At 43.1% G+C, this 18,962-nt stretch overlaps 1 protein-coding gene across 1 annotated transcript; it reads right to left on the bottom strand.

Annotated features, from left to right (window-relative positions):
* Nucleotides 1-11,951: 11,951 nt before the first annotated feature.
* Nucleotides 11,952-12,776, bottom strand: LOC126927274 (uncharacterized). Its single transcript, XM_050743521.1, has 2 exons — nt 12,389-12,776; nt 11,952-12,325 (listed from the first exon to the last, which is right to left on the bottom strand). Exons 1-2 carry the CDS (start codon nt 12,716-12,718, stop codon nt 12,260-12,262), a joined length of 396 nt encoding a protein of 131 aa, XP_050599478.1. The 5' UTR covers nt 12,719-12,776; the 3' UTR covers nt 11,952-12,259.
* Between the last annotated feature and the right edge of the window lie 6,186 nt (nt 12,777-18,962).

The following is an 18,962-nucleotide window of genomic DNA, read 5'->3' as shown; positions in this document are numbered from 1 at the left end:
TCGAAGCTCTTAAGGGCGGCTAGCACCCTTCCCTAACCACCAGCATGGAAATTGACCAATTAGCAGTAACGCCAATTTCCCTCACTTTCCGAACGAAGAATTTTCTCCACGAATCCGATGATTTCGTGCCCTTAGGCACACCCATCATAGTTTTCCTCGACAGCGTTACCGTGATGGAGAAACACTCTCCCGTACGATCACGACGACGATTCAAGTAACCCTCTGATACGTAATGATTGCCCCATGCATTAACATTGAGTACAACTTAGACGCTAAAGAAAAGTAGAGTTTGTCATCCCGTTGACCGCTGATTCGTTATTGAGCCTAGGATCATTGTCATTAGCTTCCCGAGTATCTAATTATCGCGATTACTTGTCCAATTCCATCATAGTCATATTTGCACTAGTAAATATCACCTCTATTGCATAATCATCACGTCTAGCGCCAATAGGGATTCGTTTCACGTCCTTAACCCTAACTCTAATTTTAACGCCAACCCGACATCTGAAGTGGGATCAGTGCCGACTATAACAGTGCTAGAACTTAAGACCATCGTGCGCAAGTAATTCAGTCGCTAGTGCAAAGATCGAGTGTGAAACCTAACAATTTTTCGCTACCACGTTTTAACCCTTAAAATCGCGTGCTCCGACTCCGCTGCATGGGGCGCAGCTGCCAACCTGATTATGGAGGGAAACTATGATTTCAATAACGAGTGGCGAGTCGACTCGTGCGTACTGGAAGCATCAACGGATAGATCAAGTCATCTGGGTGAATCGTTTCCATTTTACTCCGATTCGGGAGCAGAGCGTTCACTAATTAAAGAGTCCACGGCCTCGGCATTTTCTGACAAAGGAATGACTGACATATTAGTAATGCGAGGAGTAGGGAATACCTGTATTAAACAAATGCCAACCATTTGTTCATCGTGTGTATTAATGATTTTTACATCGAAGATAATTTCTCATGTCCTTCCTGATAGTTATTTAAAATATGATATCGCGATTTGTTGCGGAACTCTAAGTCTGGGTTTTGACGTAACATTACACAAAATAGCCTCGCTATGTGTAAAACAAAAATAATTAATGTCTGTAATGAAACCACTGCAAACGAGATCGTCGTTAATGAAGTTGACACTGATGTACATGGTATTAATAAAAGTCGATCAATTTCTCTTCTCGTCAAATTCAAAGATTCATTCGTTACGGGTTTCCTACGTATTCGCGCAAATACAGGCCGGTTAGAAATACGATTAATTGATCCTAACACCACCGTACGAGGAAGTTCTTATAGACTTACCGAGGAGAAGCGAAGAGCGGTACGTGAGAAAACGAGCGTTTAAATTAATGCAAAGATCATAAGGCCTAGTAATTCGCCATTTGCGAGCCCTACGTAACTCGTGTAGAAGAAAAACGGCTCAGATAGATTATGAGCAGGTTCCCGAGAGCTAAGTCAAAATATGGTCGCGGATCGGTACCCTTTACTCCTTATTGCGGATCAAGTCGCGAGATTGCAAGAGGCGAGATACTTTATTAGCCTGGACATGGTCAGCGGGTTTCACCAAATTCCTATTTATCCTAATTCAGCTGAGTATACAGCGTTCGTTACCCCCGACAGATAATATGAATAGATAACGATGCCGTTTGGACTGAAAAATTGCACCGTCCGTCTTTCGGAGGGCCATTCGCAACGCCCCAGGCGACCTCGCTCATTCGTACGTTGTTATTTATTTCGATAATGTCCTAATTATTGCCGACTCGATAGATCAAGCTTTAGAAAGATTGAAACACCGTCTTAGATACCCTCGTAAAAGCCGGATTCTCTTTTAGCTTTGCGAAACTTTCTCTCAAGGACATCGGTGCTCTATTTGAGATATGTAATTCATAACGGAGGAGTTCGTCCCGACCCGGGTAAAATACACACCTTAAGTTCTTTACCTGTGCCAACGACCGTCACACAGTTCATCCCAAAATTCTCACAGATGAGGAAACTACGCGCTCATCCCTGTACGCGCTCATCTCAGATAACAGAAATAAAACTTGGACAGATAGACACGAAAAAATAAGACAACAGGTAGTTTCCGTCCTGACCGACGCGCCGGTGCTAATGACATTCAACCCCAATTACCCGATAGAACTACCTACTGATGCTAGCTCGGAGAGTTACGGGGCGATTTTGACGCATCAAGCCGAAGGTAAGAATAAGGTAATAGAGTATTACAATAATAGAACCAGCCCCGCGGAATCCAGATATCACTCCTATGAACTCGAAACATTAGCTATCGTAAACGCCGTAAAACATTTCCGTCACTATCTACATGGACGGAAATTTCTTGTCGTCACGGATTGCAACTCGTAGAAAGCGCTGAGTAATAAAGTACATTTAAATGACAGGGACCAGAGGTGATGGACTTACTTGCAGACTTTTATTTATGACTTTATGTATCGGGAAAGTAAACGGACGGCTCACGTAGATTTCTTTTCGCGAAACCGCACAGGCGTTGACCCTATTAAATTCGACAAAATCAAAGAGAAAATAGTTAATCTGGCAGAAATTTCGGAAGATTGCCTGTTAGCGGAACAACGTCGTGATTCTCAAATCTTGGAAATCGTCAAGGAATTGCAAAACGATGGGCTCGCGGGAGACATCGCGAATACATACGAATTAAGGTCCGGTACTATTTACCGTAGGATACAAAGAAACGGCAGGACTCTCGGTTTACCTATAGTCCCAAGTGGTTTTAGATGGTCTGTTATTAACCGTGTGCACCAGTCAATTATGCAGTAAGGTTGGGAGAAACTATACGAATATTACTGTTTCGAAGTGATGGCGAAGTACGTTCGCCGATTCATTGAGAACTGTCATGCTTGTCAAGATTCGAAAGCTAGTTTAGGTAAGGTACAAGCCGAACTGCATCCTATACCTCTGACCAGCATACCCTGACATACGGTCCACATGGACATAACAGGCAAGTTGAATGGTAAAAGCGATTCAAAGGAGCACGTCATTGTTTTGATCGACGTCTCCACTAAATTCGTATACCTGCATCATACTCGTAAGATAGATTCCCTTAACACCATTAAAGTGCTTAAATCCGCTATATTTTTATTCGGGAGGCCCTGCCAGATAATAGCAGATTAGGGAATATGTTTTAAGGGTAAGGAATTTCGAGAATTCTGCGAAAGCAAACGAATTAAAGTTCACTTGATAGCGACCGGTGCTAGTAGAGCCAAGGGACAGGTAGAGCGTGTTACGGGTGCATTGAAAATTATGTTCACGGTAGTGGAAACGACCGGGCGGCCGTGGCAAGACGCGATTGGGGAAATACAGTTGGCTTTGAATTGCACCACCAACCGCGTGACAAACTCGAGCTCATTTGAACTACTAATAGGTAGAACGACAAGACCGTACGATCTGTTGTTACCCGATAACATCAAAAGTATCGATATCTCCAATATAAGACGACAGGCAATAAAGGGGATGGAAACTAGTGCTAGGTATGATGAGGATGGATTTGACAAAATTAAAGCTAAAGCGGTTAGGTTTAACCTCGGTGATTTCGTATTACGCAAAATGAGGAACGAAATCAAACCAAATTAGATCCAAAATTTAGAGGTCCATTTGTAATAGCAGAAGTTTTGAAAGGAGGCATGTATATCTTAAAGGTATTAAACGGTAAGCGATCGTTCAAGTACAGTCACGACATGTTGAGGAAAATGCCAGATGGTTGCACCCCTGCCGAGTTGGATGTCTGTAGTGAAGGCCATAACAGTGGCCATGACGATATGAGTACTTCGATCTCGGAAGATTAGTAGCACTATGCTAATAACACCCGGCAGGGGAAGTTCGCACGCTTTTCATTTCATGGTAACAGTGTGATAAAGCTCAGAGAGAACGTGTGATGTGGCTCACACACTTTTCATGGTAACAGTGTGATAAAGCTCAGAAAGAACATGTGATGTGGCTCACACGCTTTTCATGGTAACAGTGTGATAAAGCTCAGAAAGAACGTGTAATGTGGCTCACACGCTTTTCATGGTAACAGTATGATAAGGCTCAGTGAGAACATGCGATGTGGCTCACACGCTTTTCATGGTAACAGTATGATAAGGCTCAGTGAGAACATGCGATGCGACTTGCATGTTTTTCGGGGTGACAATATGATAAGACTCAGTGAGACCGTGGAACGAAGCTCTATGTGCTCATACGATCTAGAAGACCGAGATCCTTTGGAGTGCGAAATCGAAAATGGTCCATCATGCCGTTACGATCCGACTGATAACCTGCAGGATGCAACTATCACATTGGATACTAAGTATAACGCTACTAATTTTCATAATCTTTTATTTTTTTGCTGCCAAATCCCCGAACAGGATTTGTTGCTACACTGGACCCTTGCCTTATTGGAACATCTAGTTAAATTGTGAATAATGTTAATTGTATCGAGTCTAATGTTAGGAAACTCAATATTTTAGTTACACACGAGGACGCGTGATAGTCAGAATGGCCGTGTCGGAGATGAAAGAACACCTGAAACTTCCCTCCGGAACTTTGGGAAGACCCCTAGTACTGTAATTTAGACTTCACCATAGCCGTATTATGAAACTGTTGTCATTCAATCCGACTGTACTTATTTGAGATGAGGTAACGTGCGTGATAGGTATAGAAGAATCACTCGGTATTGTTTAACAATAACTGTTTATTTGCTTGTGTTCGTGATATACACTAGCGCGCCGAAAGCACGGTACAATTATCGATTCAAGATTACAAGTTCAAGCTCGGCGTGATACTTTACGCGGTGGTTCGAGTCGAGACGATTGCACATACGTCGAGAGATTCAGATTCGCTATTACGTACGACTGCGGACGAACAATCCAGAAGGCGTCTTCCAACTTGCCTCGCGGCTCGCGATAGGACAGAATGAATTTGTGTCGCGATGATGCTCCTTAGGAAAACTATGTTTGGGTGTGTCTAAGGATACGGGATCATCGGATTCGTTAAGAAAAGTGTTAGTTCAGAGAGTGAGGGAAAGGGACGTCGCTGTTAATTGGCAAAATTGTGAGTTGGTTGTTGGAAAGGGATGACCGCTGCCCTTGAGAGAAAGTTGCTAGCGAGGAGCGTCGTACGTGAGAAGAAGCAGATTTCCCGTAGTGGGTGGTATGTGTAGGGACTACTGAGACAAAGACTATTTGTCCCTTTAGAGAATCTTAGCTGCATGAAACCTAAGATTTATAGCGGGTCCTTAGGCTCGCTGTAAATATTCGGTGAGAGTGTATCTGACAGACATCTGGCAATCATCTGTTCGAAAGGTAGAGTCCTTGTGTAGCGAGGCACAGGACAGAAACCGTTGGGAAGTTTGCTGTCGAGTGCCGCTACAGAGATTTATGATAGTGAGCTCGGACTCGAGGAGACAGTCAGTCGCCGAACGTAGTCGCGGTCAAGGGATGAACGTTTTGTCTAACAAAGGCATGAAGTAACTCTATAGCTCTCCTTAAAAGGAATACTTGGGACGGGGCACGACGGTAAGCATTTCAACGATTTCTGTCCCGTGGCTCGCCACACGCAGACTCCATTATTGGAGTAAATACATGAGCAGCTAGTACGAGGACCCGCTATAAACCTTAAGATTTGTTTAACTAAAGTCCTTCAAACCGACAAACAGTCCTCGTTCCAACTACGAGAAAATAGGAGAAATCTATGTTTCTCACGATCGACGCTTCCTCTTCTCGAACTCTGTGAAAAGATATAGAATGGATTCGGAAATACAAAAAATTCCCTTTATTTAGCACACAACTGTTATACATATATCTTATACTCTTAAGACCTCAAAAACCTACTCGCACGCACGCTTGTTGTCAACCGACTCTTCCAGATACTTCTAACGACTGGCTCTTGTCTTTTGTCTCAACCAAGACCCGGACGTCCTCTGACGGTTACACACACATTCACATGTACAGTGTAAATGTATCATATTCCCAACAATATCTTATACTCTAAAGACCTCGAAATCCTACTCGCACGCACGCTTGTTGCCAACCGACTCTTCCAGATACTTGGAACGACTGACTCTTGTCTTTTGTCCCAACTAAGGCCTGGACGTCCTCTAACGCTTACACGCACATTGTCATGTACAGTTTAAATGTATCATGTTCCTAACAGCCACGAAATAAGGTTATCGATCTCGATAACCTTATTTCTGTTAGGATAATCGGGGTGGTTCTATTAAGTATACACTGATTTAACAGGTATAAATTACAGTTCATTCAAACAACTTGACTAGAGAAATATAAACTGCTAGAGCATAATTAGAAACGTGACGCTAGGCAAATGCCTCAGCGATCAACAGCTACAGGACGTTGAAGACCTTATGACAAACACCCCCAGACACGGGACGCTAGGATACCGACATTGCCTGGCGAAAATCGATCGTTTTTCGCGTTAGAACGAAGCCGTTCCCATCGCCGACATGGAGGCGGCAACCGTTGCTTCAGCCCTCCTTTCCACGTGGATATTCCGTTTCGACGTACCTTTAAGGATAAGGACCGATCAAGGACGCCAGTTCGAATCAAACTTATTTAACGAATTATGCCTGTTCCTCGGCATTAGGCATTTACGAACGACAGCCTATCACCCCGTGACCAACAGGATGGTAGATCGCCTGCCCCGACAACTAAAAGCAGCAATCAAATGCCACGATACGAGCCACTGTGTAGAAATCTTGCCAATAGTTTTATTGGGCATACGAACAGTTATTACGGACGTGAAAACGACGACAGCCGAAATGGTTTATGGCACCGGCATATGATTGCCGGCAGAATTCTGTGTACCTACGAAGCAACAGGCCAAGTCGAAATACGGAAGCCGTCTAAAACTACGAATAGAAAAGATCAGGCCTCATCCGATTACGCGAAACGGCGAAAAAGAAACCTCCGTGTTCCACTCGAAACATCGTCTTACGTATTTCTACGTCACGATTACATCGGAAACCTCTTACAGCCACCCTACGGCGGACCGCATCAATTTATATCGAGAGCAAAGAGGATCATTGCGATTGAAGTTAGCAACAAGAACGTAATCGTACCTTTAGACCGTCCAAAACGCGTGAATTTTTATTGCACGATAACATTGAACACCATTACAGCGGAAATCGCGAAGCAATAATACCACCTGATGTTTGAAACGAGCAAAACGAAGACGACTCAGGAATTCATCACTCCAGGCGCTCGGGCAGAAAAGTTCGCTTCCCTGATCGTTCCCAGCCAGGCCGTCGTAAGCTAATCCGTAAGATCTACCAGCGACATAAATATAAGTCGGAGATGAAAGAACAAAGGAACCTTCCGTTTGAAATTTTGGGAAAATCCCGTAACATTGTAATCTAGATTCTACCATAGCTGTAATTCAACAATTGTAGCCATCCAGTCCGATTGTAATTGTTCGAAACTTGTGATACTGCACTTGTCCTCGAGGCGACAACCAGTCACCGAACGTAGCCGCGGTCAAGGGATGAACGTTTTTTCTAATAAAGGCATGGAGTAATTCTATAGCTGTCCTTAAATGAAATAATCGTAGCGGCACGTGACAGTAGAGATTCCAACGGTTTCTGTCCCGTGTCTCGCCACACGCAGACTCTATCCGTCGGATAAGATGATTGCCAGATGTCAACGCATCTCAACAGTATATGTTTAGCTAGCCTGAGGACCCATTATAAACCTTAAGATTTAGTTAATTAAAGTCCTTAACAGTCCTAAACAGGCAAACAGTCTTTGTTCCAACTACGGGGTGATAGGTGAAATCTATTTTTCCACGGACGACGCTTCCCGCTAGTGTCACGTAAAAATATAGAGAAATTTTATAAGGAAGAAGAAGACTTTATTTTCACTTGGTTTATACAAGTATAAGACACTTCCGAGCTCTAGCCGTGACCGTACGAGGGTGAGTCTCTTACAATCTTTTTACATTCGGTCATCTGTTCTCTCATTATCCCCACTACCCTGTAGGCGTACGTGACCGTTGCTACGCTTCTGGAACATTTGGTGGAAGGACCGTTAGGCCATAAATGAATCCTCAGGTACTCCGCCAATATACATTGTCGCCAAGGTCGCCATGTGTTTCTCTCGTCGGTCCATCGGGTTCGAATTATGCCGACCGGGACACCATCCTGCCCGCGGTATGTGTGTGTGTCCTGGTCTCTGATGTGATTTACGTTACATACCTCCCTTCTTAGATTGATTTTGGTCCTCCAAAATCTCAGTGTTTCTTCAGGATTGTTTTATGGAGGCTAATTGGCTAAAAAGTGTGTTTTCGTCTTTGTCTTAATCAACAAGACAAAACAAAAACAAAGTGCATAACTGCTACTTATGGAGAAGGTGAAGACCGTCCTGGAAAATAAGGTTTAATACGATTACCATGTATTTTCCTAATCGAGTCATTCACCATTATTTCGTAATAAGGGGTTTTTACTTTTTCAATGGTGTATGGCCCTAGCCATTCAGTATCTAACTTGTGTTTTTTATGATCATTATGAACTAATATTAAATCTTCTTCTCTAAAAATGGATTAAGGTTTAATAATTTTTTTTCTTTGATCTCTTTGGTATCTTTGTTTACTCTTCATTAGAGTTTCCCTGGCTTTAAGTAGCTTGGCATCCCATTCTCGTTTCCTGAAGCTGACCTCATCAGCGTATGTTCTTTGCGGATTTTGGGATATGGTAGATGGGAGATTGGCCTTGTGTCCAAATGTTAGTTCGAAAGGGGTATATCCAGTGGCTTCATGAACCATAGTGTTATATGCTAGACACACAAAATTTAGGTTTTGATCCCATTCTGTTTCATTATCGTTTTGTATAGCTTTTAACATGTCGGATATTACAGCATGTGTTCGTTCTAGGCTTCCGTTGGATTGTGGATGGAATGAGGTGGTTTTTATGTGTTTGATCCTAAATGCTTCTTCGTATCGTTGCATTAGCTCGCTAATGAAACTTTGTCCTCTGTCAGTTAATATACGTTTCGGTGCGGAGAATATGTAAATGTAATGATTCAATAAAGCATTCCAGATTGATTGGGTCTGTTGTGTTTTTAGGGGCACAAGTATTAAATATTTGGTTAGTTCATCGTGTATAGAGAGGATGTATTGGTTTCCTATCTTGGTCTTTTTCAACGGGCCTATCACATCCATAGCGATTTTGTCGTTAGATTCTAACGGGGTGTCGGTTATCTGTGGTTCCTCCTTTCCTCTTATCCGAGTAGTCTTTGATGTTTGACATGTCGCGCAAGTTCCTATTCTGCTTTTTATTCTGTCTATTAGGTGTGGGATATGATATTTGCCTCGGATTCTGTCGTACGTCTTTTGTATTCCGGGATGTCCTACCAAGTCATGATTTTCTTTTAGTACTTGTTCTATTTCCTCTTCGCTTAAACTCTGTATTGGTTCGTAAGCAAATTCTATGTCGTCGCGTTGGTCATTGAAAAATAAAAGAAATCTTTTTATGTGTGCTTTGTCTTGTGCGTTTAAGTTATTGTCTCCTATTCCTATCTTTCTATTTGTTTTAAGTATGTCTGATATTTTCTGTAACCATACGGTTTCGTCATATGGGCCCAGATATGGTTTTGTTAATTGGAAAAAGTTGTCTTTGTTAGATGTTAGTTTCAATAATTTTGGTATTTCTTCTGATTTTTCCCAGTCTCTGAATTGTCTTAATAAAACGTCAGTTTGTGTTATCGCGTGTACTCTGGATAGGGTGTCAGCGGCTACGTTTTCCTTTCCTTTTACGTACTCTATATCGTATTCCTCTAATCTCAATCTCCATCGAATCAATCGACTAGAGGGGTCCTTGCAGTTGTGCAGCCATTTAAGGGCTTGGTGGTCTGTTTGAATTTTGAATTTGCGGCCTAGTAAATATTGCCTAAATCTTCTAACTGCCCAAACGATGGCCAATAATTCTTTTTCCGTCGTAGTATAATTTCGTTCAGGGGGGTTTAATGTCCTTGAAATGAAGCAACAAGGGTGTCCGTCTTGTGAAAGGATGGCTCCTAGACCTTCATTACTGGCGTCCGTTGTTAACGTAAATGTTTTCGTATAGTCGGGGTATTTTAGTACTGGTGCTTGGCATAGTCTTTCTTTTAATGTATCAAAGCTAAGTTGTGTTTTGTCAGTCCAGTGGAATTGTATGTCTTTCTTAGTTAGTTCCGTTAACGGTTTGGCAATTTTCGAGAAATTCTTAATAAATTTTCTATAGCATCCGGCTAACCCAAGGAACGATTTTACATCCGTAGGATTTTTGGGTAGTTTGAAGTTCTTTACTGCGTCTATCTTTTCAGGGTTAGGTTTTACTCCGTTTGCTGTCACTAAGTGTCCTAAATATTCCAATTCGGGTTTTAGGAATTCACATTTATCCGGTTGTACTTTTAGACCTACTTCCCTGAGTCTTTGGAGTATAATGGCTAGGTTTTTATTATGTTCCTCTATCGATTGCCCGAATATAATGATATCATCGAGATAGACGAAACAATGATTATTAATTAAACCTCTTAACGCGGTGTCCATCATTCTTTGAAAGGTAGCGGGTGCGTTCTTTAGCCCGAATGGCATTCTGTTATAGTGGAAGTGCCCTTGTGGTGTGCTAAATGCAGTGTACTTCCTCCAATTCTCATCCATGGGTATTTGGTGGAATGCCGAGGATAAGTCTAAAGCGGAGAAATATTTTGCGTTCCCTAGTTGCGATAGTATATCGTCAATGTCGGGTAATGGATATGCGTCTTGGTCCGTTAATTCGTTTAACTTCCGAAAGTCAATCACTATTCGCCACTTTTGTTTCCCCGACGCGTCGATTTTCTTTGGAACGACCCAGACGGGAGAGTTATAGGGAGAGTCGGAGGGTTCTATAATCTTTCTGTCTAACATTTCCGTCATTTGTTTGTTTATTTCGATTTTATGGTGTTCGGGAGGACGGTAGGATTTTACGTTGATGATTTTATCTTCTTTAAATGTAATGGAATGTTTAGCAAGAGATGTACACGGTAATGTTTCGCTGTCTAAATTAAATACATCCATGTAATAGAGAAGAATCTTTTCTACAGGTTCTCTGAGAGGTTTTTCTATGTGCGATAGTCGAATCGAAGATTTCAATTTTTGGATTTGATCTATGGTATTTGTATTTTCGATAATGTTAGAAACTTGAATTGAAGACTTACCACCATTTATAAAGCACACTGGCGTTGGCTTCCCTTCGAGGTATATAATTTTTTGAATGGTTTCTCCTGGTGCAAGGGTTGATTCTTGTTGCAGCAGAAGGGTGTTGTTATCTAATTTCAATGTTTCGTTGGAGAGATCGAATCGATATTGATTCAAACCGGGTAAGCCTAATATGCCATCTTCTATAATTGGGAAATCGTCATCTATTAAAGAGAAGTCTATCTTTTTGTCGAACAAATTCAACTTGACTTTGGAATTAGATTCGTATTCGGAATGTCCCATGGAGAATTTCTTTGTGTCTGGTATTGTTGTCTTTCCTGGGTAGCATCTTTGTTTAAGCAAGTTGATTCCTGCCCCGGAGTCAACGAGAAATCGCAATCCTGGTCGTCCTGGTAATTGTAATAGTATTGTGGGTAATCTTCCTGAGGTAGCATTGTTAATTCCGATTGTTCTTGAACGTGGTTTATTCCTGGAGGGGCTTTTCTTTGAGGCGGTATCCGAAAATTTTGGCATTGATTGGGAAGGTGTCCCAATCGATTGCATTTGGGACATTTCGCTTGCGTCCTTTCGCTTAATGGTCTGTTCCCAAACTTCGTAAAATTGTTCGTTCTTGGTAGAGTATTTTGTGTGAGTGGAGTTTTATTATTTGTGTTACTTGTAATAGCGAAGCGATTGTCTACTGGATGAGAAGCCTGGTTACGATAAAATGGCGGGGCGGTTGTCTGTCGCGTCATCTGTCTGCGAGAGCTGTGCTCGCAAAAGTATCTTTCCATATTCATTGCTTTCTTTTCTGCTTCGATGAGATTTGGGGGGAGATTAGCCATTAGCGCCTGCCCTATTTCTGGACGAAGGCCTCTTACATAGTCGGTCACAGAGTCCATGTATAGTTGCTCGTTCATCACCCGTCGAGTTAGTTCGTCTCTATACTCGTTGGTAATGCTGTGTTGGAGTTTGTTAAAAACGCTTCGAAATCTGATGTTATAGTTTTGCACGCTCTCGGTTAATCCTTGCCTCATTCCTCTTAATTCGTCCTGTTGTTCTCTCACTGATACTTGCGCAGCTACATTACGTCTCAATGCTTCGTACAGAGATTCGAATTCGGTAATACGAATATTGCGGATTGCCATTGCGGCTTTTCCTAAATCTTCTCTATTTTAATCATTTTAAGTAATAGTGTTGGTTCGCTACACATCATTCTTACTTCTTGTATTTCATGAATAAAATCCTCCACGTCTATATCATCCTCTCCGTTTAATATCGGAATGCATTTTAATGCACTCTCAGCTTTTAGCTCTGGTTGCGTATATTGTTCAGGAAAAGTCCTTTCCCAGGATGGTTGAGGTGGTGTTTGAAGTAATGGGCGAGGTTCTCGAAGGACCGATAGATCTTTAGCGGTGTGGGTTACTTCGTCTACGGTTATTAGGGAACTGGCCTCCGATACATTTCCCGTTTTTGTTTTTGCTACAACTTCATCCATACGCAGTGTAAGCATACTCATTTGTTGGGTCAGTCTCTCATTCTGCTTCTGCATTGCATCAAGCAAAGCTTTATCTGTTGGGTCTATTCCGCTGTTAGTTAAAGCGGCGCTAACAGTTCCGGTTCTGTCTTCTCGTGGCGTTGCCATTGTTATACTAATTGTGCTGTCTGTTCTCGATCTGTATTTGACAAAAGAATCCAGGGCTTGCTCACCTTGATCGTTTAACCCGTAGGAAAGGTTCCGTTGCGGTGTTCCTTTGTCGAAAAGTCGAAAGTGTCTGCTCTGTTACAGTGGTCCGCTGATCCTCAATCTTCAAAGTTGACTGTAGCCCGAAATGCGTAATTTCGTTTTCTTGAAGTTGATGGATCCTGGCAGGATCGCCAAAATGTCACGTAAAAATAAAGAGAAATTTTATAAGGAAGAAGAAGACATTATTTTCACTTGGTTTATACAAGTATAAGACACTTCCGAACTCTAGCCGTGATCGTACGAGAGTGAGTCCCTACAATCTTTTTACTTTCGGTCATCTGTTCTCTCATTATCCCCACTACCCTGTAGGCGTACGTGACCGTTGCTACGCTTCTGGAACATTTGGTGGAAGGACCGTTGGGCCATAAATGAATCCTCAGGTACTCCGCCAATATACATTGTTGCCAAGGTCGCCATGTGTTCCTCTCGTCGGTCCATCGGGTGCGAAGTATGCCGACCGGGACACCATCCTGCCCGTGGTGTGTGTGTGTGTCCTGGTCTCTGATGTGATTTACGTTACACTAGCAACGTTCCCTCAAGGGCTACTAGCATCCTTCTCTAACCATCAACATGGAAATTGTCCAATTAACGGTAACGTCACTTTCAATCTCTTTCCGAGCGAAGTCATTTCTCCACGTATCCGATGTTCTGGTGCCCTTAGACACACCCATCATAGTTTTCCTCTGCAGCATCATCGTGCCGGAAAATCATTCTCTCGTGAGGTCACATTAGCCAGTTACAAAGAGCCTTAACACTCGGTGGATATTCTATGTTTTGACAAAGAGTTTGCTCAGTCCTACCTATACCGCAGATAAGGAAGTATGGTACAACTTGGAATCAGGATGAAAACGAATTCTGTTATCCCGTTGACCGCGGCTTTGTTATTGAACCCAGGATCATTGTCATTCGCTTCTCGAGTACCTAATTACCACGACTACTTGTCAAATTATATATCAATCAAATTTACACTAGTAAATATCTGCTCTATTGCATAACTTCAACGTCTAAACCAAATGAAGATCCGTTTCGCGCCTCTAACTCTAATCATAATTGAAAAGGTATAGAATGGATTCGGAAATACAAATAATTCCCTTTATTTAGCACACAACTGTTATACATATATCTTATACTCTTAAGACCGCAAAATCCTACTAGCACGCACGCTTGTTGTCAACCGACTCTTCCTGATACTTCTAACGACAGACTCTTGTCTTTTGTCCCAACTAAGGCCTGGACGTCCTCTGACGCTTACACGCACATTTACATGTACAGTTTAAATGTATCATGTTCCCAACACGCCTCCTTACATTTATACTGTACACTTAATTGTATTTACATGCTTTGACGAATTACATAACAGAAACTTTAACACTTATTTATTTACATTTCTCTTAGTTTACATTCATCCATGACCTAAACCTTTCGAATTTCTCTCTACACAGTGCCTTCGTAAAAGTATCCGCAGTATTTTCGTCTGTACTTACTTTAAGTATGTTTATCTTGTTCTCCTTTAAGCATTCGTGAACGTAGTGGTAATGAACTTCAATATGTTTAGAATTTTTCGTAAAATTTCCGTGCTTTGCTATACTTATCACTCCAGAGTTATCCTCATAAATTTTTACAGGGTTATCGTCTAGATTTACATTGAAGATTTTCATAATTTCCCTAATAGACATTAATTCACTCACCGCTTCCGGTAGAGCTACATACTCTGCATACGTCGAGGCTTTTGTCACATACCTTTGTTTTTTAGACTTCCAACCAATTACATTTCCATACAATCTAATTACATATCCAGAAGTCGATTTCCTATCTAAATGATCTCCTGCCCAATCAGCGTCCACATAACAATCTATCATATTTTTCATTCCTTTTATAATCTAATCTCAAATCTCTAGTCCGGTACAAATATTTCAATATTCACAAAGCATATTTAAAATGTGTCTCATTACAACAATCTTGAAATCTACTCAAATAATTCACACTATAACTTATATCGGGTATGGTATTTACACTAATATACAACAATGCGCCAATTAAATTTTTGTAGCCAATATCCTCTCTATTCTTTGACTTCACCTAAATCTTTCATTTCAAATCTATTAGTTAATAACTTCTTTACCCTTTGTATCTTCCTTTTATTTTTACTACTAATTGGCAAATCTTCTACATACATTAGTAAATAAACAACATTTTCTCCCTCTCCATGTGCATATAGGCACAACTCTATGTTATTCTTCTTAAAACCTAATCTCGTCACATACTTATCAAAACACTCATACCAGTCCCTTGGACTTTCTTTTAACCCATACAGCGCTTTCGATAGTTTACAAACTCTATTCGTTCCGTCCGCATATCCCTCTGGTTGATTTACATATACCTCCGAGGTTACTTCACCATATAAAAAGGCAGTTTCTACATCCATTTGCTCAATAATTAATCCATTTTGACAACAATATGATAGCAATATCTTGAGGTGATAAGGTGTCGATTAATTCACACAAACACCGGAATATACCTAACTACGTAGTTTATTAGAATATACCCGATGCTTACACTAGTCGTACAATATACTTGCTGTTTCGTTTCGCGGTCGCTAATCGATCGGCGCAAAGAAGTATCGGTTAATTGTCGCTGCTCGAATCTCTCTGTAACTAAGAATGCGTCGCTACCCTGTCCGCTATATTTATATCCGCCGGTGTTGACGACAGGCGTTGGGATTTGAATTTCGAGAATGTTCTCGAAATGTCCCAACGGGCGCCGAGCTCGCGACCTGTTTACAATTGTTGGTTTTTGGGTAGCTGACTCACGAGCCTATGGTCACGGCAAAGACGACGGATTTGGCCTAATGATCGGAACCGCCTAAGGTCGATATATCTATAATTAGCTCGTGTTTGAGTAAGCACGGTTTCTTGTGTAGCGGATTTGCTGGGCAAAAACCATGATGACGTTTGTCGACAAGTACCGCTACAGTACCCCCCTGACAGTGTTAACGTTCTTCTTTTATATTAGCTTATTTATGATAGCGGGGGTGCCCTTGCTAACCGCTTAATTCAAACCCGCTTGAAAGCGGTCGGGAAAACGAACTTTCCGGCCCGAACGCGTGGTGTAATGCGCTCTTGCGTCTCCGTCGCTTTGTTGCGCTTGCTCGCTGCTTTGCGATCGGAAGATTTTCCTAGGTACAAATACGTCGTGGGCTTGTGCATTCCTTTCTAGGTGCTCAATATCTTCCGACACGATGAAGGCGGGTTTTAGACGGTCTACGGAGACTTTTACGCCTTTATCCTTCACACGTATGTTAAAGGTTTTTTCCCACGCTGTATCACTTGATAGGGGCCATCGTACGGCGGTTGCAGAGGGCCTCCGATTGCATCGTGACGAACGAACACATACGGCGACGTTTTTAAATCGCGGAACATGAATGTCGTCTTCTCGGCGTGTTGTGAAATTGGCAGAGGTCTGATCTCGCTCATTCGCTCTCGCAGACGGTTTGCGAATTCCGCGTTGGCCTGTTGTTTTGCTGGTACGAAAAATTCCGCTGGCAATCGTATGCCCGTACCATAGATCATTTCGGCTGCCGTTGCGCCCAGATCTTCCTTGATAGCGGTTCTAATGCCTAGAAGAACTATGGGAAGGCTTTCGACCCAGTTGCTCGTATTGTGGCATTTGATTGCGGCTTTAAGCTGCCGGTGGAAGCGCTCTACCATCCCGTTGGACGCGGGATGATAGGCTGTGGTAAGCAAATGCTTAATGCCGAGCATCCGGCATAGTTCTCTGAAGAGATTGGATTCGAATTGGCGTCCTTGATCGGTTGTTATTTTTGCTGGGCCGCCAAAACGCGCTATCCATGTGGAAAGAAGAGCCGAGGCAACGGTCGTTGCTTCCATATCCGGTATAGGAATCGCTTCGGGCCAACGTGAAAAACGATCGATACATGTTAGACAATATCGGCAGCCTTGAGAGTACTGCATAACGATAATGTCTAAATGTATATGCTCGAATCGTCCTGCGAGCTCTATCGAATGTTCCGGACGGCGTCGATACGTGTCGCGTTATTTTACATTGCTGGCAGGGGATGCATTGCCGTGTCCATGTTTGGTAATCTTTGTTTAACGCAGTCCAAACAAAACGCGATTTTACTAATTTCTGAGTTGCGCGAATTCCTGGGTGAGAAAGTCCGTGGAGTGCATTAAATACGTCGCACCGCAAGGATTTCGGTACGTACGGTCGTACGATGCCGCTTGACACGTCACAGTATATTTCCGCGTCGTAATCCGGAAAACGAATTTTCTTAAGCTGTAACGCGGATGTACCGGAGTTAACGATGTTGCGGAGTTCTTCATCGTTTTCTTGCGCGGCGGCGAGGGTTTTGTGATCCACGGATTTTCCTATAGCTTCGATGCGCGATAGGGCGTCGGCAACATTATTGTTTAGCCCTTTTAAATGCCTTATATCGGTCGTGAACTGACCGATATAATCTAGCAGCCGGAACTGTCTCGGCGAACACTTGTCGGGATATTGACCGAACGCGTAAGTGAGGGGTTTATGGTCAGTGAAGATAATGAAATTTCTCCCCTCTACTGCGTGTCTAAATCGTTTGACCGCGGTGTACATAGCGAGCAATTCGCGATCATACGCGCTATATTTTCGCTGCGCGGCGTTTAAGGGTTTAGTTAAGAAACCCAACGGTTGCCAAGTGTTGTTCGCACGTTGCTGCAACACCGCTCCTATTGCAAAGTCGGACGCGTCTACAGCGAGGCTGATGGGCGCGCCAGGTATAGGATGTGCTAACATCGTAGCGTTAGCTAGGGCGCGTTTCGATTCGCTAAAGCTCGTTTTGGCGTCCTCCGACCAGGTAATGGGCATGTTGCCCTTTTTCGCCCCTCGCAGCAAATCGTTGAGGGGTTGCAAGATTTTGGCTGCCCCCGGTATGAAACGTCGATAAAAGTTAATCATACCGAGGTACCTACGGAGAGCTTTGATGTACGCGGGGAGCGGTGCTTCAGTTACGGCTTTTACTCGATAAGCGAGCGGTTTTATAGCCTGCGCGTTTACCGTATGGCCTCGGAAGGCTATCTCATCGACGCCTAACTCGCACTTTGCTAGGTTGATTACAACGCCGTAATGATTTAGACGTTCGAAGAAAATCCGCAAGTGCTCGCGGTGCTGTTCCTCGGTTTCCGAAACTACCAGGAAATTATCGATGTACACGTATACGAAATCTAAGCCACGCGTGGTTTCATCGATGAAACGTTGACACGTTTGCGCGGCGTTTCGAAGCCGAAACATCATATTGGTTGCCTCGAAAAGGCCGAATGGTGTCGCGATTGCTGTTTTTTTAATGTCCCGAGGCGCGATTGGAATTTGATGGTAGGCGCGCACTAAGTCAACTTTTGAGAAAATTTTCCTACCGTGTAGCTGCTGCGCGAAGTCTTATGTGCGGTGGAGAGTACCTGTCGGGAACAGTGCGGGCGTTCAGCGCCCTGTAGTCACCGCAGGGTCGAAGACTTCCATCCTTCTTTAGGACGACGTGTAGCGGAGATGCCCAGGAACTCTTCGATGGGCGCATGACTCCTTGTTCAATCAGCGTTGCAAATTCCGCCTTGACTTGTTTGAGCCGGTCTGGTGCGAGCCGACGGGGTTTGCAGTACACGGGTGGGCTTGGTGTGGTTTCTCTGTGGTGCTCCACGCCGTGCCGTATTTTCTCTCGCCCAAATGCCGGTGGGCGCGTTAGATCTGGATATTTTGCCAACAGTTGATGATAGACCGAATCCCCCTTTACGGTCTTAATCATGAGTTGTTCGCAATTGGCGGCGTGTCCCCGGGTCGTTAGCTGGGTTGTTGTGTCAAGAAGACGTCTTTTTCTTGTGTCCACAAGCAACCCGTAATGGCTCAGGAAGTCCAGGCCGATGATGGGGGTTTGCACGTCGGCGATCGTGAAGTGCCATTTGAAGGCACGTCTGAGGGATACGTTCAGCTCCATCGCCAAGGTGCCGTACGTTGCGATGGGCGTCCCATTGGCAGCGAATAATTCGTACGCTGCTTTTTT

This window comes from Bombus affinis, unplaced genomic scaffold (assembly GCF_024516045.1).
Source record: "Bombus affinis isolate iyBomAffi1 unplaced genomic scaffold, iyBomAffi1.2 ctg00000081.1, whole genome shotgun sequence".
NCBI classification, from domain to species: Eukaryota; Metazoa; Arthropoda; class Insecta; order Hymenoptera; family Apidae; genus Bombus; species Bombus affinis.
The sequence above is the reverse complement of the archived record's forward strand: the minus strand, read 5'-3'. Positions and strand labels throughout refer to the sequence as shown.